Source organism: Staurois parvus, unplaced genomic scaffold (assembly GCF_062004578.1).
Source record: "Staurois parvus isolate SC_StPar_1 unplaced genomic scaffold, SC_StPar_1.0 ptg000031l, whole genome shotgun sequence".
Taxonomy (NCBI): domain Eukaryota; kingdom Metazoa; phylum Chordata; class Amphibia; order Anura; family Ranidae; genus Staurois; species Staurois parvus.
Window position 1 is genome coordinate 5,183,568 of NW_028317827.1, and position 25,993 is coordinate 5,209,560.

The following is a 25,993-nucleotide window of genomic DNA, read 5'->3' on the forward strand; positions in this document are numbered from 1 at the left end:
TGGTTAGCACTTCCGCCTGGCAGTAATAGGGTCGTTGGTTCGAATCCCAGCCATGGCACCACCTGCCTAGAGTTTGCATGTTCTCCCTGTGCCTGCGTGGGTTTCCGCCAGGTACTCTGGTTTCCTCCCACACTCCAAAGACATGCTGGTAGGTCAATTGGATCCCGTCTAAATTGGCCCTAGTATATATATGAATGTAAGTTAGGGACTTTAGATTGTACACCCCTTGAGGGTTAGGAACTGATGTGAATGTATAATATATATGTAAAGCGCTGCGTACATTGAGGCGCTATATGTACCTGGAATAAATAAAAATATATACACACACATACATATACATTCACACACACTTTCAATAAAGGTTATTTTACGTTACTGGGTATATATATTAAAAAAAAAACAAAACAAAAAAAAAAACAAACCCTGTCCATTTCGGTTAGGTCGGCAATACTTCATTTTTGTATCCCAACAGTTTTTCATTAAGACCATGTCCTGCTTCCATTTCTTTAGTGAATCCAGCTGATAATGTACGGTTCTTGTTTAATGTTTACTAATCTACGATTTCCAGGAACCAAAATACACCACCAGGTGGCAGCACTTTATGTCCTTCATCTGCAATGCTGGCAAACATCCAGCAAAATCCTTCTCCACTTTACTGTTCTTAGAGAACCGCATAAAAGGAGATGTTAATACCGGCTACATAGTAATCAAGGCAAATACGGAAAATAGAAGACATTTTTAAATCAGATGTAGTTACTGTTTAGGTATTTAGACAATGGCAAGCCCTGCGGCTGTCAGAATATAATAAGCGGAAGGGGAGATTCCTCCATCCATGCCGTTTAGTGCAGATCGGGGAATCGATTGATTTGTCTTGTTCATTAGGCGGGGCTGAACCATAGAAATCTAACTATACAGTGAAAAGGGAATGATTTGTGCACTTATGGATGTTGGCCCTAATAAAGACCCTATGGTAAACAAATACCTATTGTCATGCAACTCGCTGCCTGCCAATTAATCTAATCATACACTGCTAGATTTCTCTTGTTTAGCCCAGGAGTTGAATGAGAGAAAATCAATATATTCCTCCACCCATGCTACACGGCGTGGATGGAGGAATCTGCACTGCTGGCTAATGCATTCAGACAGCAGCTGTACCTGTGGCTGCTTACATACCCAAAAGGTGGCTGTATGATTGGATACAGTTGCTGTTCAGCCAACAATTTCTACCTGGCTACTTCAGTTTTTCAGACTGATTTTTGTTGAGGCAGGTGTTGCCAAAAGGGTCACCTGTAGCTCAAATTTTGGTTGATTCAGCAGGCATACGAAATTTGATCAGTCAACTTAAGAGAAGTTGGTTATCACTTCCGCCTGGCAGTATTAAAGTCGTTGGTTCGAATCCCAACCACGGCACCACCTGCCTGGAGTTTGCATGTTCTCCCTGTGCCTGCATGGGTTTCCTTCGGGTAATCCAGTTTCCTCGCACACTCCAAAGACATGCTGGTAGGTTAATTGGATCCTGTCTAAATTGGCCCTAGTATATGCATGTATGTATGTATGTATGTGAGTTAGGGACCTTAGATTGTACGCCCCTTGAGGGTTAGGGACTGATGTGAATGTATGTATATATATATATATATACACACCGTATTTGCCGGCGTAAAAGATGACTTTTTAACCCATGAAAATCTTCTGAAAAGTCGGGGGTCGTCTTATACGCCGGTATACGGCGAGCGGGTGTCAGGGCGGCACTTTTTCGTTGATGGAAGGGACACTAAGTACAGGGGCGGGCAGGGGGCTGCTATACCTTACCTGGCCCCGGTCCCGGTCCTACGACGATCCGGTCCTGGAAGCGCCGCTGCTCCTTCTTTCAGTTCGGCCGCTCGATGGTCGTGCGGCCGCTCGGCTCCGCCTCCTCACCGGTGATTGGGCGCCAGCACTGGAAAGGTACACAGGCGACCAATCACCGGCGAGGAGGCGGAGCCGAGCGGCCCCGTGAAAATCGAGTGAGGGAGCGGCCAGTAAGTGTGCAGAAGCACCATGCTGTGACACTCTTGGCACTATTCCTCTCCCCCACTGACACTAACGATGGGGCACTGTTCCTCCCCCACTGACACCAACGATGGGGCACTATTCCTCCCCCACTCACACCAACGATGAGGCACTATTCCTCCCCCCCACTGACACCAATGATGAGGCACTGTTCCTCCCCCACTGACACCAACGATGGGGCACTATTCCTCCTCCCCACTGACACCAACGATGGGGCACTATTCACCCCCCCCCACTGACACCAACAATGGGGCACTATTCCCCCCCCCACTGACACCAACAATGGGGCACTATTCCCCCCCCCCCCCACTGATACCAATGATGGGGCACTTTTCCCGCCACTGATACCAACGATGGGGTACTATTCCTTCCACTGATACCAATGATGGGGCGCTATTCCTCCCACTGACACCAATGATGGGGCGCAATTCCTGCCACTGATACCAATGATGGGGCGCTATTCCTCCCACTGACTAATGATGGGGCACTATTCCTCCCACTGACACTAATGATGGGACACTATTCCTCACACACTGACACTAATGATGGGGCACCATCATTGGTATCAGTGGGAGGAATAGTGTCCCATCATTGGTATCAGTGGGAGGAATAGTGCCCCATCATTGGTGTCAGTGGATGAAATAGTGCCCCATCATTGGTGTCAGTGGGAGGAGTAGTGCCTCATCATTGGTATCAGTGGGAGGAATAGCACCCCATCATTGGAATACCATACTGAAATAGCATACCATATTGAAATAAAATCTGATGTTTTTTCATTTTTATTTGGTGTGCGTTGGAAGAGGGGTAGTCTTATACAGCGAGTATAGTTCAAACCCTATATTTTAACAGGAAAAAGTAGGGGGTCGTCTTATACGCCCAGTCGTCTTATACGCCGGCAAATACGGTATATATATATATATATATATATATATATATATATATATATATATACATACACAGCTGTGTTTAAAATATTAGCAGTCAGACATCACTAACCTGATCAATCACTGTTTTTGGTAGAAATGATATGTCTACATGGCAAATAATTTACTAGCAGGTGTAGTAGAGTAATAGAAATCCAACAGACCCAACAGTCATGACATGCATGCTGCTGATTCTGTGTAATTGAATCACTAATTGAAAGGGGCATGTTCAAAATAATAGCAGTGTGGAGTTCTATTAGTGAGGGCATTCATTCTTTGAAAAACAGGTGGCAATTATTGCTCTTATTTAAGGAAGTAAGGCAGCAAATGTTGAACATGCTGGTTGCAATGCATTTCTCTCAGAAATTCTGAGGAAAATGGGTCATTCCAGACATTGTTCAGAAGAACAGCGTATCTTGATTAAAAAGTTGATTGGAGAGGGGAAAATATATAAAGAAGTGTAGAAAACGATAGGCTGCTCAGCTAAAATGATCGCAAACGCTTTAAAATGGCAACCAAAACCTGAAAGACGTGGAAGAAAGCGCAAAACTACCATTCGAATGGATAGAATAGCCAAAATGGCAAGGACTCAGCCAACAATCAGCTCCAGCAAGATCAAAGAAGGTGTAAAGTTCCCTGTGAGTACTGTTACAATTAGAAGACGCCTATGTGAAGCCAAGCTATCTGCAAGAAGCCCCCGCAAAGTCCCACTGTTGAAAAAAAAGACATGTGCTGAAGAGGTTACAATTTGCCAAAGAGCACATTGACTGGCCTAAAGAGAAATGGCGCAACATTTTGTGGACTGATGAAAGTAAGATTGTTCTTTTTGGGTCTAGTGGCCGGAGACAGTTTGTCAGACGACCCCCAAACACTGAATTCAAGCCACAGTACACTGTGAAGACAGTGAAGCATGGTGGTGCAGGCATCATGATATGGGGATGTTTCTCATACTACGGTGTTGGGCCTATTTATCGCATACCAGGGATCATGGATCAGTTTGAATACATCAGAATACTTGAAGAGGTCATGCTGCCTTATGCTGAAGAGGAAATGCCCTTGAAATGGGTGTTCCAACAAGACAACGACCCCAAAAACACCAGTAAACGTGCAACATCTTGGTTCCAGACAAACAAGATTGACGTTATGGAGTGGCCAGCCCAATCCCCGGATCTTAATCCAATAGAAAACTTGTGGGGTGACATCAAAAATGCAGTTTCTGAGGCAAAACCAAGAAATCGAGAAGAACTGTGGAATGTAGTCCAATCATCCTGGGCTGGAATACCTGTTCACAGGGGCCAGAAGTTGGTTGACTCCATGCAACACAGATGTACAGCAGTTCTCAGAAACAGTGCTTATACAACTAAATATTCATTAAGTGATTCAAAGGAAAGCAAAATCTTCCAACATTTTTCAGTTTATATAGTGAATGTTTGAGTTTGTAAAGAAGAATACAAACACTGCTATTTTTTTTTTTGAACAGTCTAATATTCACTTTTCTTCAATTTTTTTTAGAGGAACAACATAAATTTGATATATTTGTCTTCATGTTTTGATTTGGAATAGAATGTGTAGTGTTCCCAATGCATTTGTGTGTATGGAAATAAAAGCTATTAGAAGGATTTGGAGCTTTATTCACTTTTTTCAACACACTGCTATTATTTTGAACACAACTGTATGTATGTATGTGTGTGTGTGTGTGTGTAAAGCGCTGCGTAAATTGACGGCACTATATAAGTACCTGAAATAAGAAGTTAACAATAGTAAAAAAAAACAAACCAAAACTATCTTCACTTCAAAAAACCACAGGGATTCCACATCCTGCCAGTAAGAGAGAAAGACTAACCCTAGTCAGGTTTGTTGGTCTGATTTCCAATCATCTTCTGCACAAATCACATGACCAGTCTCCATGGGGGTTTTCACGCCATGTCAGAAGGGCGATTTATTCACAGCAAAATCCCCAAAAATTTAAATTTTACAGCAATTTGTTGCTCAGTAATTAGGTTAGTCCAGCATATCATGTCGGTGACAAGAGTGCCAAAGACAATCGCTCTGCAATCGCCTATATGGCTTAGCTACAAAATCAACAAAATGAGAGCGATCTGTAGCAGAGTATGTAATGAAGTTGCATGTGGAAAATCATTTTTTTGGCAACTATATCAATTATTTTACTAGCTACAATTTGTTGTTAATCACTGGCATAAGCGATTTTTGGTGGCAGGGAATCGCTGTAAAAAATGGCTTATAAAGTGAGATTAAGGGTACATTTTTTTAAAATAACAAACATGTCAAACTTATCTGCTCTGTGCAATGGTTTGCACAAAGTAGCCCTGGTCCTCTTCTTGGGTCCCCTGCAGGCGCTCCTCCTCCCCACCGAGTGCCCCCAGTGCAAGCTGCTTGCTGTGGGGGCACTCATACGTGCTCACTCCCGAATTGCCTGTGTCTCTCCATAAGACTGACAGAGCGTGGCTCAGCCCCTCCCCCCCTCCCACATTCCCTCCTCACTGGCTGTGATGGACAGCAGTGTGAGCCAATGGCTGCACTCAGAAGGCTTTTTACCTTCATGCATAAAATCCATAGAAGTAAAAAACCTTCTGCCTTTACAACCATCTTATAGTACATGTGAAATCCTACCTTAAAAAACAAGCCATCAGGTTAAAATAGAAATGAAAGGCAAAATAATTGTGCATTTAAAAAAAAATTATACTTTTTTTTTTTTTTTAAATGAGCGATCACATGATCTCTGTTCTCAGCTGCAAAAGGGGCTTAGAGAGGTCAGGGTGGAGACTGCAGGGGAGCAGATCAGCACAAGTCTGACTACTGGAGGCCAGGCAGGCTGTGATCCCAAGGAAGAAAACGGACCACGTTAGGATAGATGTGCTCTCATACCTAGCTGGTCAGTATGAAACAGGAAAATGGGGGGCTGGCAGATCACCAGGAATCCCACACAAAGCAAGCAATATAAAGAGCACAGGGTACTTTTTCATAAAAGTGCATGGTACAGCAGGCACATATCAGGAAAATGAAAGGTTGTGGTAACAGACTTTGGGAAGATAGGTGGGTAGACAGGGTAGCAGAGGGATGCCTTACAGGCCATAGTTACTGAACGTCATTGCTCTACAAGTTATTAAATACATCTTTATAGGAGGGTGAGCCAGGCTGAGAATCATGCAAATGTAAGTGTTGCTTCACGGTTTAATAAGTCCTGCGTTCATAAGTAGGTTCCAGCAGACTAGTAAATGTCTCTCCCCGGGTTTATGCACAGTGAGTGCAGCCAACACCTACTTTAATGAGCTTACAGTTCAACAGACCATGAGGAATGGCCAACTGTGTGTGAAAATAGATTAGGAAGCTCATAGGACAGCTAAAGGCTGCGACACTACACAGGAGGCAAGATGTGGCCTGGAAATCGCCCGCTCGTGCCAAATGCTTGTCATACATAAAAGCGGAATGTCTGGCGTGTTTTTATATATATTTAAATATATTTATATATTTAAAGAGGATTCCTGTACTCAGTTAAAAGTGGAAATTCTGTGAGCACTTGATTGGTGGGGAATTGCTTGGTACCCTGACCAATCAGGTATTTGAATTGCTCTACTGGCTATGCCAGCCAACATTGTGCCCACCCTATGAAATTCAATATTTTCTGTTTAACCACTTGCCTACCGGGCACTTATACCCCCTTATTTACCAGGCCAATTTCCAGCTTTCAGCACTGTCGCACTTTGATTGACAATTGCGCGGTCATGCAAGATTGTACCCATATGAAATTTTTATCATTTTTTTCTCACAAATAGAGCTTTCTTTTGGTGGTATTTAATCGCTGCTGGGCACTTTACTTTTTGTGCTATAAGCAAAAAAAGTGCAAAACATTTTGTAAAAAAAAAAAAAAAAGTTTTTTTGTTTCTATTATAAAATTTTTCAAACAGGTAATTTTTCTCCTTCACTGATGTGCGTTGATGAGGCAGCACTGATGGGCACTGATAGGCAGCACTGAAGGGCACTGATAGGCGGCACTAATGAGGTGGCACGGATAGGCAGCACTGATAAGGTGGCACAGATAGGTGGCACTGATATGCGGCACTGACTGGTGGCACTGATAATGGGTACTGATAGACAGCACTGATAGGTGGCACTAACTGAGATCACTGCTGGGCACTGACTGGCGGCACTGCTGGCCACTGACTGGCACAACCGCTGGGCACTGACTGGTGGCACTGACTGGCAGCACTGATGGGTACAGGTGGGTGGGCACAGGTGGGTGGCACTACTGGGCACAGGTAGGTGGCACTTCTGGGCACAGGTGGTGACACTGCTGGGTGGCACAGGTGGGTGCACTGCTGGGCACAGGTGGGCAGAACTTGTGTGTGGCACTGCTGGGCACCGATCATCAGGGCACTGGTGATTAGTGACCCTGATGAGCGGTGCCGATCCCCGCTCTGACAACTGCCGGTTTTCGGCAGTACTTTCCTCACGATCTGACAGCGTGAGGAAAGTGCAGCCGAGAACCGGTATTTGCATTTTCCCTGTGATCAGCGTGTCATTGGACACGGCTGATCACGTGGTAAAAGACCGCTGTGATTGGCCTTTTACCACGTCACGTGATCAGCTGTGTCCGTAGGACACAGCGATCACGGAGATCGCCGGGTGCGCGCCCCGCAGGAGAGCGCGTTCTGGGAGGACGTCATATGACGTCCACCCAGAACTGGCCGGCCGCAGTGCAGCAGTCATTCGGCTATCTGCGGTCGGCAATTAGTTAAAGAAAACCTGCCACCAGCTTAAAAACTGCTAGTATACGCACCAAAAATGCAAATATTTTAAATGCTTAATTGCAGTGTTTTTTCTTTCCATAAATTATTTGTATTCCTTTACAGCATGTCTTTAAACTTGTTTGAAATTTTGATATGCCAATTCCCTAGCAAAGCCCCTCCATTCTTGCAAGTCATAGCCTTCCTCTTCTGTGAGTGTCTAACGTCTGATCTGGCCTGGCTCTTCTGCCCCTCCCCTTACTACATAACCTTTAAATGTGGCTGCCGGGAAAAGTGCGAAGAAGGATACTATAGGGGACAGGTGTCAAACTGGCGGCCCTCCAGCTGTTGCCAAACTACAAGTCCCATGAGGCATTGCAGGATTGACAGTTACAAGCATGACTTCCAAAGATAGAGGCATGATGGGACTTGTAGTTTTGCAACCAGGGGTGTATTTACCACAAGGCAACCAAGGCATTTGCCTGGGGTGGCATTTTTTTTTAGAGGGGCAGCACTGCCCTTCAGGAGAAGGGACGGAAGAAGGGACACACGTGGCAGGGGGACCTGGTGGGTTCCAAGAGAGGTTGCAGGTTTCATGATGGTGTATGCACAGCCCGACTCTTGTTCCCAGGGATGTCTGGAGCTGTAAAGGCGAGTGTCTCTCTCTCTCTCGCCATGTGGGATGGTGGCTGGTGTTTGAGAGGCAGTGGTAGTGGAAGGCTCTCTCGGGTGGGAGTCAGGGGTGTTGTTGGTCAATGTCAGGCTCTCTCTGTGGGGGGCGCCGATTTTTGTGTTGCCTAGGGTATCACAAAACCTAAATACACCACTGTTCGCAACAGCTTGAGGGCCACCAGTTTGACACCCCTAGACTAGAGTGTCATTAAGCGACAGCTCCAAGCCAACTGGAACTGCTGACATCACATCCAAGATGATGGTGCCAAGCATCGGTATCAGGGATTCTGGATGTCTACACAAAGGCAGCTTTTACAGGTAAATAACTTGCATAAAATGTGTTAAATGCACATATAATCCAATAGGAATATTTATGTTGCAATAAATGGTCTGGTGACAACAAACCATTCTAAAATTGCACAAAACCACAAAACATTATAAGCCAGTAGAAGTCCTGTGTCAGCCTAAGAAAGCCAAGCAACTCATTTAGTTACAGCAGAATGCCATGTTAAATTTTTTTTGTCTCACGCAGTGAGGCTGTGCCCGCACTGCATGAGTTAACTGCTCGTTTTGTCCAGGGGGGCTCCCCAAAAGGCTATACTTAACCAGATCTTTGAGCGTTCCAAAACAGTGCTCCCCCACATCCAGCAGTGGACTGTTCCTGCCGTCCCCACGCCTCCGCCCTGGGGGCGTGATGAAGTCAGGAACAATTCATTCACAAAACTCCCAGCGTGCAGGGGAGCAGAAGTGGCAGCGACCAGTCTTGCGCTCGGAGGATCGCAGATCAGGTAAGTATATCTCCGCTCTTATTGCCCCTAGACAAAAACAAGCAATTAGCCCATGTAGTGTGGGCACAGGCCTACTGCAAGATACACATTTTTTTGCCCAGAATTCTTCTTTAAGGTTTCTGCTATTACAAGAAGTGTGTGGCAACCTTGAGCTCCCACTGCAGAAGTCTGAATGCTTTCTGCCTAGTTCACAGCAAAAGGTGCCCCACCAGGACAGGTTATCGTTGCACATAAAGAGCACTTTATAAACTAGAGCTTTCGGTTTGAGGTAATCAAATATGAATGGGCTGCTAGAGGAGCCTCACACACACACAGAAGCAAAAGGTGGAGCATGCACAAGTTCTTTAGTTCAGCTGAGCACTCCACCAGCTGCATACAATGGAATGGCCCAACACATAACAGCATTTGGCAAAGCACTCACTTCTTGTTCAGGGTCCATCCAAACCATGTGCATTGAGCTGCATTACATAGTTAGTCTGGCTGAAAAAAGACAAAAGTCCATCCAGTTCAACCATTGTAATGAAATGCAATGACAAGCTAAAATCCATTATTTCCAGTAAGCCCAGTTATTGCTAACAGGCTGTGTTGGTGTGCAATGGGTGAAAGTGGAACATGCCACATTTAAGGCAGTATTAAACCCAAAAGCAAACATTTGTTATATTACAGCTTACCATTTTTTAGATGTTATGGCTGCATTCTTTTTCTTTTTTTAGGCTCTCTTTCTTCTATTTTCATCTGTTGATCCAGCCAGTAAGTCTGTTGCTTTTCAAAAGAACAAGCACTCTTGCCGATGTAGCAGTTACAGGGGTGAGGCAAACCATTTACCACTGACAGGGATGCTTACAATGATCAACTTTTATTTATGTAAAGGAGAAAAACTATTTGCTTTAAGTTCCTATAAAGTGTTAGCTGGCTTCAATTTGTTACTGTATCTAAATCTGCCAGTTCATCTAACACCCCCCTTTCCCTAGATTGTCAATGCTGCTGTCTGTTCTGCCCTCTGTGCTTCTTCATTCAGAGTGAGAGCACTGTTAATATAGGAGGTATGTTACTGGCCAGGTCACCAGGTGAAAAGAGAGGGGAACAAAGCCTAAGAAAAGAACACTAATGCAACCACCACATCTAGCCGAATCACCAGTCAAAATGTAAAACACAAGTAGTTTTTGCATTGTGTTCATGCGTATTTTAGCTTCTGATGTCTGACATAACCTGCCTTTTTAGCATCTAGCTTACCGCAAGGGTACTGTCTCCAACGTTTGATGCAATCAGGCCGTCAATGGTACCATACTCTGCGTCTCTCGTACTCAACCTCTCCATGTGACGCTGCTGGATTTTCCGGAAGACCAGGAGGGCCACAACAGAAAGAACTATTAACACGATGACGGGGGCCAGGACAAATATAGCCAGAGTCTCCACGCTGTAATTTAACACCTCGCCGGGTAGAGTCCTCCCTAGAGAAGAACACAAGACGTGTAAAAATCTCGTTTTGAAAAAAAATCTATGTAATGAAAAAAAAAACAAAGCACTAATATTACAAACATCTTCAGAGACAGCGAGAGGAGGAGAGTGCGCCCTTTAATGGAGAATGCGATTTCACCTATGCTCAGCTACCGCAATTATCAAGCCAATGCTTGTGTCGTTGCTGTTTACTGTATGCTAAAATATTTAATAACTTTATTGCAAGAATATGTCTCTTCTACACTCAGACGCTGGCGTCTAAACCACAGCTCTATCTGCCTACACACTTTTCACAACTGATAAGTATTTAAAGGGTCAGTGCACCCAAAACAGAATTTTCTGATAGATCTAAACACATTGAATCCTCTACTTTTTTATTTTTCCTTATTACCAGGGCTTCTGGTAATAAGATCATTGTGCTGGAATTCCCAGGTCTGTGAACATGATATTCTTGTCCATTGTAGACCATACAACACGTAAGTGGGAACACACCCTGGTGTGGGCAATGGTCCACAGAACCAGGAGCTATGGTAGGGTGATCCTATCAAAGTCCCCAAGATATGCAAGAAGACAGCAGGGAAACACTGTCCACCAAATTTCACCTCCAACTGAAATAACACTTCTGCTTGGACTTGCACTTTAAAATAATAATAATTAAAAAAAGGTTATAATGAGCTATGCATTTCATTTTTTGCTTATGCAGTTCGATCCATCTGTATCCCCAATAATATAAGGGTGCTCTATCCTGAAAACTGAAACACCCTTTCTATAAGGCTAGAGTTCTTTATTTTGGTGGTTTAGTGCTTCATCTAAACATCTGCTCCATCCTACAACTATGAATGTGAGACAGTACCAAGACTGCCTATATGTCTACCCTACCCACATGCACCTTCCCAATTGCTAGTGATAAATTGAGGGGACATTGTTTTGCTGGATTTGGTACAGACACAAGCTGGAGGTCTTCCAGCTGCCCTAAGCCAGTCTGGCTTTTGGTACTTTGCTGTACACATAAAACTCTATATGTCCCTGTTTGGGAGTTCAGATAGGATAGCATTGGGGACTAGTTTGCAGAGCTGCCTTGACATGACACGTGGTTTCATATGTATTTGAAAATCTAACAAAAACCTGTTTTTAAAGTGATACTGAAGTCATACATACTTGCTCTGTGCAGTGGTTTTGCACAGAGCAGCCCAGATCCTCCTCTTCTCGGGTCCCCCACCGGTGAATCTCTCAAACGCACCCCCCCCCCCCCCCCCCGATAGTCGCCATGGGCAATCAACGTCCCCCAGCGATGGTCGCCATGGGCAATCAACATACCCAGCGATGGTCGCCATGGGCAATCTCTGAAACGTCCCCCAGCGATGGTCGCATTGGGCAATCTCTCAAATGTCCCCCAGTGATGGTCGCCTTGGGCAATCTCTCCAAGGAGGACACAGACAAAGCCAAAAACAATTTAAGTAGAGCTGAGAAGGACTAGAACTTATGACATTTGTTTATTGCTGTCTGTATCTACCTGTTTCCCGGTGAGGGGTGCACCCTCCATTTTTTGTACAGGTGTCAACAAAAAGTGGGAGATAAAATCTCCACAATGGGGGCAACAGAAAAATAAAAACCTGACAAAAATAAGTAATTCGTCCCCACTCTATCCAAAACTTAAAAATATGTGAGTGGAGTGCAGCTTTAACTCTCTGGTAAATTCCTACCAATCCAACAGGTTTGAGCTTAGTAGGATGCAAAAGGGTAGGTGTGACAAAGTCATTAAAGATTTTTTACCCAAAAAGAGCCAAGAGGTGTTTGAGAACATTTCCAGCTTTACAATCTGCATTCTAAGCACTAAACCCCGTCAAGTTTCTAGTTAATACAAGTGGAGAGCGTCTGTATTCCTCCGAGTAGATTACATATTTGTGTTACCTCCTGGGCTGTCAAGTGAGACAGCAGATTATGAAAATATTTCAGAGGAGAGAGATGCAAATAGCTATAATCATCGTACTAACAGGAATATACTGAAGTCATAACAAACTTGAGTAAAATAGACTGCCTGCCATCTCTGGGTTAAACAATATATAGTGGAAGAGCCAACATGCAATGCGGCAAAATCTGTATAAATTGCTGGCTAGAAAGAAGGAATAATCTAAAAAATGGGTAAATATGGAAAATATGTGAAATTCATAAGCCATTTTTTACAAACACGTTTTGAATTTTTGACATTATAAAAACTGTTGCACCAAGTAATGCTGGATTTTGAAGTGCTAGACTTCCCACTGCATGTGCAGGCATGCAGCGCATGCGTGGTTAAATGAGTCTTACAGCTGCTTATGATGGACTACTACTCACAACCGGATAGGAAGATCAGAGCACTGCAAGATCACCAACAACCAGAACAGGCGGTTATATCACCATGTTGAAAGTGAACCTGTGCTTTGACCATGCAGGGGGTGGGTGTCAAGCAACCCTGAGCTCATGCAAGTTAAAATTTGGAGTGGCAAATTCAGAGAACAGATCGTGAGGTGTTCCTGGCATCTCTCCAATCTTACTCCACTAGGACCAATTGCAACCTTTCTAATAGACTTGCAAAGACAAATAATGGAGGCATATACATGGATACATTTATTTTAATTAAAGTGAAATAGTTTATAATTTTTTTAAAACTAATATTTTATATCCAATTTTATACTATTCAAATAAAATATTTGGTTTACAAATACATTTAATGCAGGGTGCAAACATGACACTAGAGTTACTAGACTATGGGTATTCTAAGAAAAAGATCACAGCAGTAGCGGTTTGCTTTCAGACTGTCTCCCTCTAAGTTAAAGCTTGCACAGGATCATACAAAGCAGGAAGAGAACAGTCACTCCTCTGACTCCTTCAGTGTGTATTGTCTCAGTGTAAGCTACTGGGCACTGTAAACATTTTCAGCAAAGCAGTTGAGATTAAACTGAAAAGGAGACCACAGCTCCGACACCAAGAAATCACAAATATTTATTATTTACATTTAAATATTTCCCTAAACAATAATTGGACTAAAATAAACAATTTATTTTGTTCTGAAAATACAAGAAAGAAAATCTATATAAATATAAATTAATTCACTTGAAGTTAATGTTCCTGTTTTTTGAGTATCTGTTCATATTACCCTTACTTGGCAGGAACGCTGTGATGTTCATATTGCAGAGGTCACTCTGACAGCATTCCACAGCCTGGTCTGGAGACGGAGGGGTCTTGCACGTCATTCTGCCTTGTTCGTAGACTTGGAAGCAGCCTTTCTGATAGACCAAGACGCCATCATTTATGCTAAGTGAGGAGAAGCACTGCTGCCCATAACAGCGGTCTCCACTGCCACATGAGATCCCCTCGCACACACATTTGTACTGACCGGAGTTCACCTTCAGCTCCTCATCTATGGAGAGGAATCAGTAGATTAAAACAAAACAAAACCAAAGAAATCTCCATGTATTCAAAGACTCAGCAATCGCCTTCAATCCTTTCATTTAAAATATGGTACATTATAAGATTTTTCTTAAACTTTGATACACCAGGTATTTAGATTTTAACCCTTGGCAGTGTCAAAGTGTGAAATACAAGAGTTAGTATTTATGACCTGCACCTAAAATTTCTAGCTCATGCAATTGTCATTCCAGGTCATCCAAGGTATTTTATAGGATTGAGGTGAGGGCTCTGTACAGACAACTGAAGTTCATTTACACTGAACTGGTCAAACCATGTCCATGGAGATGGCTTTGTGCACATGGTCACTACCATGCCTGAACAGAAAAGGCTCTTCTCCAAGCTGTTGCTACAAGGAAAGAAGCACACAATTCTCTAAAATAGATCTGTATGTTGTAGTATTAACTCTACACTTGAACTCAATAATTTGGCAATACAGTGTACTTGTTCTAGGTCAGTGACAATAAATAGGATGGTAAAACAAATAATAAGGAAAACCGAGGTCTAGATCTATAAGGGTGGCGCAGCTGGCATGAAAGGTAACAACCTCAGAACCTTCTATGTACAATGTATAGAACAACATGCAGCGCTAAGATAGATATTGTTATTCATTTTATTAATTCATTTATTGTTATTCATTTTCATTCATTGCTTATAACATTTTGGTATGGATTTATGAATAACAATATCTATCTTAGCGCTGCATGTCGTTATATACATAATAAATAGGATGGCCCTGGACTGAATATGCTGCAATCTGGGGAATGGTTTAGGCATGGGCAGGAGAGCAGCATAATCCAGACAACCCAGGATTATGGACAATAGTTCGAAAATAAACTGCATACCATAATTCAGGAGTGAACGTATGTCCTCCACAGGTTTGCATAGGGTTTACTTTGGGTGTGTTCACAATTATCTATTGACCAGATGAAAACAAGTAAAACTATAAGGGCACCATGCCCAAATATAAATACTTGAAACACACGGATGGATGGATGGATAGATAGATGGATAGATAGATAGATAGATAGATAGATAGATAGATAGATAGATAGATAGATAGATAGATAGATAGATAGATAGATAGATAGATAGATAGATAGATAGATAGATAGATAGATAGATAGATAGATAGATAGATAGATAGATAGATAGATAGATAGATAGATAGATAGATAGATAGATAGATAGATAGATAGAAGGATAGATAGATAGAAGGATAGATAGATAGATAGATAGATAGATAGATAGATAGATAGATAGATAGATAGATAGATAGATAGATAGATAGATAGATAGATAGATAGATAGATAGAAGGATAGATAGATAGAAGGATAGATAGATAGAAGGATAGATAAGAGAGAGAGAGAGAGAGAGAGAGAGAGAGATAGAAGGATAGATAGAGCGCGCTTGCTTCTTCAGGAATCCACTTCCTTGTACAATCTGTTGATATGGCTGGATAAAAGCTTGAAAATCCTAGGATGAGTGGAGGGGCAACCCATAAGTGCCAAAGTATACTTGACTCCAAGCAACCAATAAGGGAAAGATAACCTCCAAAGAGCCATAATACATTGTATAATCAGGCCTCAATCATAGCTCTGGCAGTATCTCCTCCTTCTGACATTACCTCCAACCGCCGCCTCCCTAACAATTTCTCTCACAATCCATGGAATATGGAAAGTTAATGGTCTCCCTTTCAAATATGACCATATGTGAAAGGAATTATGATTTTATTTACGGGACAGATGTGGGAGAATCTGAGTGCTTTGTATTAAGTCAGCACTCTTATTCAGGCTGGCCATACACTGAGCAAATTTTGGCTGGTTACTGACAATCCAACCAAAATTTGCTTTGTCGGTGCCCTCCTCAGCACCCTCCCACCAGATATCCTTCGATCAAAAATTATCAAAATGTTACCTTTTTAAAAAAATGTAATACATTCTATTTGAGTTTTCAAAAAGAACATAAAAAAAAAAATCAACACAAAACTGCAAAGTCCATTTACAAAAAAGAAAAAATAAATTGTACACCACCCTCACCAGAATCACCAACAGTGTAAAAGAGGATACATCACTCCCCCAGAGTTATATAAACTATACCACATGTTGTAACCACATAGAAAAGTTCCACCACAAAGCATCAAGCCCCTCAACAACAGAGAACAAGCCTCATAGGAAGCCTCCAGAGGGAAACTGGGTAAAATTCAATGTAATTTGGAAAGAGGAACACTTACAGAAGGACCCCAATATGTAAAGCAATGCCCTACCCTCTGAAGCAGAACGCAAAAGGAAGTCATAATTGCAGTATAAGGGTTCTCAAGCAATGGGGACCACGTTTTATCAAATTTGGAAGGGCATCCTCTGCTGTTGTACATGATTCTATACACCTGTTCCAAATTATTATGCAAATGATATTTTTTTTCATTTACCTAAATAATTGATGTAAATAACAGTCAGCATAATTCTCATGTTATCAACTATTAAGAGTCCAATTCAAATTTTAGTGAACAAATCTCCTAATAACAATATTTTTTTTTAAACATAAAAAAAACTTACAATGCACTGTTCCAAATTATTGCGCACAGTAAATTTCAAAACACTTTATAGATTGTAAAGAACTGAAAATTGTCATTTGTTGTGTTTGCAGCATATTTACTGAAATCAAAAGCTATTTCAATCAAACTTTTAACAATATTTTAACTTTTTAAACATTTTAACAGGTCACGTTACATTTTAACATAGGACCCCTTATTTGATAGCAGCTTCACAAGTCTTGCATCCATTGAACTTGTGAGTTTTTGGACAGTTTCTGCTTGAATTTATTTGCAAGATGTCAGAATAACCTCCCAGCGCTGCTTTTTGGATGTAAACTGCCTCTCACCCTCATAGATCTTTTGCTTGAGGATGCTCCAAAGGTTCTCAATAGGATTGAGGTCAGGGGAGGATGGAGGCCACACCATGACTTTCTCTCCTTTTATCCCCAAAGCAGCCATTGATGCAGAGGTATTCTTTGCAGCATGAGATGGTGCATTTTCATGTATGAAGATGATTTTATTACGGAAAGCATAGTTCTTCCTTCAGTACCAGGGAAGAAAGTGGTCAGTCATAAACTCCACATACTTTGCAGAGGTCATCTGTACACCTTCGGAGACCCTAAAGGGGCCCAACCAGCTCTGTTCCCATTATTCCGACCCAAAACATCACTCCACCACCACCTTGCTGACATCGCAGCCTTGTTGGAACAGGGTGGCAGTCCACCAACCATCCACTACTCCATCCATCTGGACCATCCAGGGTTGCACAGCACTTATCAGTGAACAGGACTGTCTGAAAATTAGTCTTCATGTATTTTTCTGCCCAATGCAGCCGTTTCCGCTTGTGAGCATTGGTTAGTGGTGGCCAAATAGAAGGTTTATGTACAGCTGCAAGACGCTGGAGGACTCTACACCTTGATGTCCGTGGGACTCCAGAGGCACCAGCAGCTTCAAATATCTGTTTGCTGCTATGTAATGGTATTTTAGCAGCTGCTCTCTTGATCCGATGCATGGATCTGGCAGAAATCTTCCTCAATGTGCCTTTATCTGCACGAACCCGTCTGTGCTCTGAATCAGCCACAAATCTCTTAATAGTGCGATGATCACGCTTAAGTTTTCGTGAAATATCTAATGTTTTCATACCTTGTCCAAGGCATTGAACTATTTCACTCTTTTCGGCAGCAGAGAGATCCTTTTTCTTCCCCATATTGCTTGAAAATGGTGCTCTGCTTAATAATGTGGAACGCCGTCCTTTAGTAGTTTTTTCTTAAATTGGGCTCACCTGCCAATCTAATTATATCACAGGTGTCCAAGATTGTTTTCAGTGATCAAAAAAGCCCTGAGACACAATGCCATCCATGAGTTACACTGAAAAATAAAATATTTAATCTTTGTGACACTTAAATAGAATTTGCATAATAATTTGGAACAGGGTATATAATGGAAGAGTATGGTTTACTATCAATTTCTATTTAGCTAGAGTCCGTGGAGTGCAGGACCCGCACCCAATAGTCGTGAATAGCTAGACAAGTCCAGAAGACATAGAGAAGTCTGCACTGAGAGCAAAATCTTGCCAACACTCCGTAAACTAGGTAGCCGAGAACCTCCCTACTCTGGCTGAACTAAGAGAATAACAATGCACAATTTTAAAAACTGTATAACCCCATCTCTTGCTGAAATCAAAGGATGGAACGGATTGTCCCAAATATCAACCAATCATCATTATACAAGTTGAGGAGGTAGAGAGTCCATTGTTTCCTGCATTAACCAGGTCCTGTGATGTAGGCTGCTGAATGGCCCTATACACAGCTGAATGAATCTTTGTTGGAGACTCACTCTCAGGACAGATTCCAGACCTGTTGTCCCCAAGTGAAAAGAGGTGACAGCGCTACCTTTACTTTGTTAACGCATCTAACACTATCCACTCTCCAGACTGACCATGCCGCTGTCTTTGTTGCTCCTCCAGTGGAGTGGAGACACCCTAAAGTAGCCCATCGATGACTCAATTTTTTATCCTTCCAACATGGGTAGAAAGAAAGAAAATCGCTCAATTCCCCCATCAACAGTGTCAGCATTGATGGGGCAATGCCTCACTCAGAGCTAATGTGTTCTGCCAGCATGGGGAGCCTTCCCGGCTGGCAGAACACAATTATTACTGCTACCAGCTAGATCTGCAGGCAGCAATCGAATTTAAACATATCCGGCAGGCTGGTTGTACCCAAGTCGATCGATGGATCAACTTGGGTACAATCAGCCTGCCCATACATGGATCGAATCTCGGCCGATCCCTGCTGAACTGAACAAATTTTGAACCATGTATGGCCAGTTAAAGACAAGAAGTGTACTACTGGCTGAATTACTAGATGAAAATAAAAGGGGAAAAAAGCTCCCCAAAAAAGAAAACTAAAGCAGCCATCATATTAAATGATTAGCAAGCTGCAGTAAATAAACCTTGTTTTTCTATTTAATACAGCTTTAAACTAGCATGTGTCCCTATCCTTCCACATAAAGTATGCTCATCTGTTTAAATCACCCTTATTTTTCTTCAGCCAAGCTCAGCCCAGCCACAACAATACCAGCGGGGAGAGCGAGAGAGGTGCATGACTTGCCTAAGGGGAGGGCGGCTGGGTTTTCTCTCTCTCCAGCTCTCTGCAGAGTTGTTGCCTTATTACCAAGCTTTATTTATAAAACACCATCATCCTTCACAGCGCTGCGCACTACATTAAAACACTCCATGACCTGGAATCTCAAATACGTAAAAATACAAAGAGAAGGCCCAGCTTTTGTGAAATTTACAGCCATAATCTTGGTTTATTTAACCCTTTCTTCTACAAAACAAATTGTTCGACCAAGGTTATCTGCAGAACTAAAAAAAAAAAAAAAAAAAAATGAAAAAGAAAGCAAAAAAAATAAATAAATGCTTATTAAACTATGCTTTCTAGTACGTGGATTTATATTGAATTTGTTCACTGTACATTCTTGAGCTGTCGATTGCTCATCAAACTTTCCAAAAGTCATCCAAATCTGACCAATAAAGCCTGGTACACACGATGAGAAAATCAGACAAAAAAAAAAAAAAAAGGTTTTCAGAGTGATTGTTTGATAACCTGATCCTTAGACCACAGCTTTCGGGAACTGACCATGACAGTTCATGCGAAAATATCCGAAGGGCCAAGCACGAAAATGTTTCCAGTAAGATAATGGAACAAATGATTTTTGTTTAGCCAGTACAGCATTTGTCTGTAAAAAAATTGAGTGGCCAAGACTACGCATGCTCAGAAATTAAAGTACACATTACAAGACAACTACATCATCGCAGGAAGCTGTACTTGGTCTTTTGAGAATTTTCAGAACTCTAGTAACCGATTTGTTTTCAATATGAGACTAGCATGCAAAAATCCCCCAAAAAATACGGATGATCATTCGTCCGATATTCTCATTGTGTGTACCAGGCTTTAGAGATGACATTTCAGAGTGGATTTCTCAAATCAACAACATTTATCAATAGCTCTCATACACAGTAAGTCTAAAGGAGATTGTGTAGTCAGATATTACTAACAACTAAGTGATATTAGGACCTATCCAAATTATCCAATCAATTTTTTATCTAAATCAGGCCTCTGGTACATACCGTATTTTTCGCTCCTTAAGATGCACTTTCCCCCAAAAAAATTGTGGGAAAATGTCTGTGCGTCTTATGGAGCGGCCGGACCGGTATTCCCCCCATCGCCGCTGCCGTGGTAGAATACCGGGCCGGCAGCTTGGCTCTTCTGTGCAGCAGAACCTGCTCCACGGTCCAGCGATGTCCTCATCGCTGCTGGTTTCATCAGCCGTCTTCTCTCCTTGGTGCCAACATCTTTATTGTGGGCACCCGGCTGTGGCAGCTTGCGGCTTCACAGCCGGGTGCCCACTGTGCATGCGCGAGAAGTGCTGCGCTTTGCGATTGGTCCCGTAGTCTTCTAGGACCTTTCACGTGTCCCCGAAGACTACAGTGAGAGAGGCGAAGTGGGAACGAGTACCTGTCAAATTCGTGTACCCGCTCCCAAAAGGTCTGCAGGGTCTGGTCATCTCCTGTACTGTGTCCGCAGTCTCTGGTCATCTCCTGTACTGTGTCCGCAGTCTCTGGTCATCTCCTGTACTGTGTCCGCAGTCTCTGGTCATCTCCTGTACTGTGTCCGCAGTCTCTGGTCATCTCCTGTACTGTGTCCGCAGTCTCTGGTCATCTCCTGTACTACGTCCGCAGTCTCTGGTCATCTCCTGTACTACATCCGTAGTCTCTGGTCATCTCCTGTACTATGTCTGCAGTCTCTGGTCATCTCCTGTACTGTGTCCGCAGTCTCTGGTCATCTCCTGTAGTACATCCGCAGTCTCTGGTCATTTCATATACCATGTCTGTAGTCCATTGGTTCAGAATATTTTTTTTCTTGTTTCCTCCTCTAAAACCTAGGTGCGTCTTATGGTCAAGTGCGTCTTATGGAGCGAAAAATACTGTAGTTCTCTGTAGACCTAAATTAGATTGTACAATCAGAGTGTAATGTGAGTGATCAGCTTAATATGAGACCCTTTCTATCCAACTACATAGACCACTGTGCTCCATACTTGGTGATAACTTTCTTTGAGCGCACAATAAACATTTTTTAAAAAAGGGAAATACTCACCATTACATTTTGACTTTAAAGTGATTCTAAAGGTTAATTTTTTTTAAAGAAAAAATAACAAACATGTTATACTTAGCTGCTGTGTGTAGTGGTCGGGTCCCCTGCCGGCGCTGCTGGCCCCTCCCTCTCCTGGTGGGCGCCCCAACACCAAGCAGCTTGCTCCGTGCTCTCTGCTCCGTGTGTCCATTCACACGTGGAGCCGTGGCTCGGCCTCGCCCCCTCTCTCTTCTCATTGGCTCACTGGTTGTGATTGACAGCAGAGGAAGCCAATGGCTCCTGCTTCTGTCTCCGCCAATGAGGAGAGGGAGTCCCAGGATAGCCGAGACTCCAGTGCACATTGCTGGATCGAGAGGGGGCTTAGGTAAGTATTGGGGGGGGGGGGGCTGCTGCACACAGAAGGTTTTTTTACCTTGATGCATAGAATGAAAAAACCTTAAGCCTTTAGAGCCACTTTAAAGTATAGCTAAGGCAACTTTTTTTCAGTATCGAATGAAGTAGAGAGGGATTAGAACAACGGTCAGGTTTTTATCACTGTCTGTGCCCCTGTCAGATAGGTTTCTCCCCCTTAATTGTCCGGTTTACCGTTACAACTGAAGGTGAATGCAAAAGTAAATCTAAAATTGTGGGTTGTCAATATGACTGACGTGGCGTTGATCAGGGACACTGGTGACAATATGTTTAAAAAAAAAAAAAATCATTTTTAAACTTTTTTTTTAAAAATTTTTCACATTTTTTTTTTTTCACATACTTTTATCAGAGTAGTTCAGTGTCACCATAGTAACACTGTACTACTATGGGAGGTGATCAGAGTGTTTTTTTTTTTTTTACACTTTGCTTGCTGTTATAATGAAGATCATTGCAACAGCAAAGTTTTCAATTGTCATGAATGAGTTACATTCATGGCAGCTGTGGTCATTACTGATCTGTGATTGGCTACAGCTAATCACACAGAACAGGGTGCTGTGATTGACCCAGGTAATATGTGGGCCAATTACAGCATAGAAAACACAGCTGTTATGAATGAATTTATTCTTAACAGCTTTGTTGACACTAATCTTTTGGACGCATAGAGCCGCACGCCCCTGAAGCAGAGCAGGCAAAATGACGTACGACATATGTTACTTGCACATGCCACCCAGCCGTAGGATATGTACTGTTGCTGGTCGGTAAGTTGTTAAGGCCCCAATGAGCTGAAATGCGCATACACTGAGGCAAAACACTACATTTTTATCCTGTGACTAATAAAGATTTTAAAGACACCCAGGGATCAGCTGTTGGCTTTCATTTACAGTAGGGATGCACCGGTACAATTTTTGGATCGGTGAGAAGGAATACTGATACTTTCAGTCAAGTACTTGCCGATACCAAGTACTGATAGTTTGCGGTGCGATTTGCATCAATACAAAATGTATTGCCGCAATTTGCAACGCCAAGAATAGCATGCGGTTTGAACAGGAATGTAATTCCTGTCCAAATTGCATGCAGTTTGCCTACTTCTCCTGTGTGAACCCAGACTTACCATAACCTGAGTTCACACAGAAGCGGTGCAGGAAACCTCCTTGCACCAATCCCATATGGTCACAGAAGAAAAAGCTGGGGATTTGAAATCCCCGCGGCTTTCTCTCCCCTCAGTGCAGGGATAACAGTTTGGCCAAAATGGCTTTTGACTGGTTAGTACCGCCAGAGATGTTGACCAATCAGAAGCCATCTAGCCTGTACTGCCATCCCTGCAAAGAGAGGAGAAAAAGCCGATTCAGAGGTCTGGGGATTTAAAATCCCTGCGGCTTTCTCTTCTCTCATTGCAGGCATGACAGTATGGGATCGGAGCAGGGAGGTTTCCCACATCACTCCTCTGTGATAAGCCTGGGATCACACAGGAGCAGTGGGGAAAACAAATGCAACTTGGACAGGAATCGCATTCCTGTTCAAATTGCATGCTATTCTTTGCGGTGCAATTTGCGACCATACATTTTGTATTGACACATATCACAACGCAAAGTATCGGTTTCAGGTATCGCAAGCATTTTCACAACTACGAGCACTCGTGAAAATACTTGATATTGGCACCGATACCGATATTGGTGCATTTTCACAATCAAATGGTAGGTGCCATAATAGATCATATGTGCAGCACCATGGCAACTGCAGATCAAACAGAGGCTAAGATGGCAGCTTCCTTTTCTTTAAAGGATAGGAAGGGTTTAGTTCCACTGAAACTCCGAATGGCTGTACCGTAACGCACATTTTTGGTGTGAACGAGCCCAAACATTTTGTATTTTATCAGGCTCATGGCAATCTGCTCATTTCTAATTTTCCCTCGGCCATGAATGGGGAAGGCAAGAACACTACTCAAGTTATCTCTGAAAATAAAACAAGGAATCTGACTGCAATACTTTTTATTACATTTTTTTTTTCTGTTCAATAATTTTTGTTTTCAGAGGTTTGCGCACAACAGTCCAGAATAATACATTTTTCTTTACATGGAACATAATTTTTTCAGGTTTTGAGGCTGTTTCAGTTTACAACAAGGATCCCCTACTGGGTTAACACAACAGGTACGTGCTTTAAATATTTAAAACAACTTGGAGATGAACATAATGTAACAAGGGTGTGAGAAGCATTTAGTTGTTCAGACTAGTTCCTACATAAATGTAAATCGAATCATATCACTAATGAAGATCTAAAACGTTTGCCTGCCAAAAAAATAAAATATGAAGCAAGAGAGGCATAGTGTACACCATCTGAATCATTCAGTGATGGAAAAAAGACACGTGACAAAGAAAAACAGGGCTAAAGCAATCTAAATCTGGTAAAAAAAAATGAAATAAAAAAAAAAATTGCAATTTGGAATTGTTTTGGGAGTTTATTAGAACTGCACATCTTCGATTTCTTTTTATGGGTGCTGACACTTTTCCATACATAGCGGTTTTCCTCTTTAGTAATCAAAGTTAACCTGTACCTTGCCCATGCAAGGAAGAGCAAATGGGTCATTTAATTGCCCTCATCCCCAGCAGAACATATGCTCCTTTGTTGCTCTACAGTTTTGATTAGCCACTGGGAGTGAAATGCCCAGTGCTTCTGTCTGTGGGTGGGCACAAGACTCATGCCTCATATTTGGCTTGGCACGGTTACCCAGGGGGGCAGGAAAGGTCCAATCAGCCCTTTGAAGTTCCAAGACGTCAGTTTGGGCTTTCATACTGGGTATCCATTTACTTGGCATAACTTCATCTTTTATATTTTACAAAAAAATTAAAAAATTGATTGCCTTTGTGTGCCCTAAAATTAACTTTTTACTGAAATTTTGTTTTTCCTAAAACCGCTGCTCAATTGTTGTGTGACACAAAAAATTGGAACTACTACTATTTTATTTTCTATAAAATATATAATGTTTTGGAGGTTGTATGTAATCTTCAGGCCTAAAATGATTTTGTTAACATGTAAATAAATGGATGCAAAAGCGGCTGTGGCAGCACAAAGGATAAACTGTCTGAACTTAGCAGAATACTCAGCAATAAAGTTGATTGGTTAACTTACCTTCTATACTAGGAGATGAAAAGGCTACCATTATGAGCAGAGGAAGGATCATACCACCATCCACCATTGTACAGCTCTAGAAAGAAGGAAAAATAGCCAACAAATTAAATGCCATAATATTTATACAGCAACTTAAAATACTTCAAAATTAAATTAGAACAATACACAAATGTTAACACAAGGTCCCATTTCACACCAAATCAATTTTTAAACACCCCCCCCCCCCCCCCCAAAAAAAAAAATAAAGTATAAAAAGTTTGAAATCACATGAAAAATGCTTCAAATATGTGCATGTATGTACACAAAAAGACTCCCCTAAAAATGCTTACATTACAGGCCCAAGTAATCTTTGACTTGCTGAAGAATATTAGAAGAGCAGAACTACAGTATGTACCTTCTTAGAGAAAATGCTGCTGCAGGCTCCCTCCAGTGCTGACCCAGTAGCCAAGCATTTTAACCCTATGCTATCCATGTAATGTATGCATGCAGCGGCAAAGCAGGTGAGGTTTAACGTCCACATGTCGTATCTATGGACGGCACATGTTTCCGTGCCAACTGCACACTTCTTGCACACTCCCAGCACAGAGATTGAGCTGTCAAACACAGCTCTCGGACTTAACAAACAAGGACCAGCTCCCAATCATGTGACCACTCTGTCAGCCAGTCACAGTGATCACATGATTAGGCATACCTTCCCATCCCCTGGGCATAATAGGCCAGTTAATGTATAACTGAAGGCAAAACGTTTTTTCTTTAATTCTGGACGGAGTGCAGAACTCAATTTTTATTGCCGTCTGTGATCCCGTTAAGAAGATTCCGCCTATGTGTCTTGTTTACCATTATAATTGAAAGTGAAAGTAAAAGAAAATAAATTTTGAGTTGTCCCCAGAAAAGTAATAGAGGGGAAATCTTCCAATAGGGACACTAGTTCTGGTGACCTGGGGGTTCCCAAGGAATTCCCTTAATTTGCAGGGATTTCCTCTCACTTTCTGTTTGCTACGGGACAGGAAGTGAAGGCAAATCTCTGCAATCGGACAAAAAAAAAACCTGGCAAAAAAAAAAAAAAATCTGACGTGTTATAACACTCCATTGCTCTATCCAAAAAGGGGGGGGGGGGGGGGGGGGAGGTTTGCCTATAGTTCTACTCTGTGTCACTCTAAAGGGATGCTGGGGCAGGCAGCAAGG

The 25,993-nt window shown here is 42.3% G+C and overlaps 1 protein-coding gene across 3 annotated transcripts in view; it reads right to left on the minus strand.

Annotated features, from left to right (window-relative positions):
- The window catches only part of ACVR1 (activin A receptor type 1), a 133,343-nt gene that overhangs the window by 35,311 nt on the left and 72,039 nt on the right, over positions 1-25,993 (minus strand). For 2 of the 3 annotated variants that reach the window (XM_089659729.1, XM_089659727.1), the window contains 3 exons: positions 24,809-24,884; positions 13,772-14,035; positions 10,411-10,628 (listed from right to left, as the gene is read on the minus strand). In XM_089659729.1, coding sequence (XP_089515855.1) covers positions 10,411-10,628; positions 13,772-14,035; positions 24,809-24,875 — 549 coding nt within the window. In that variant the 5' untranslated portion in view covers positions 24,876-24,884. The remainder of the gene's footprint in view (positions 1-10,410; positions 10,629-13,771; positions 14,036-24,808; positions 24,885-25,993) is intronic. The other variant, XM_089659728.1, reaches the window with a different exon arrangement.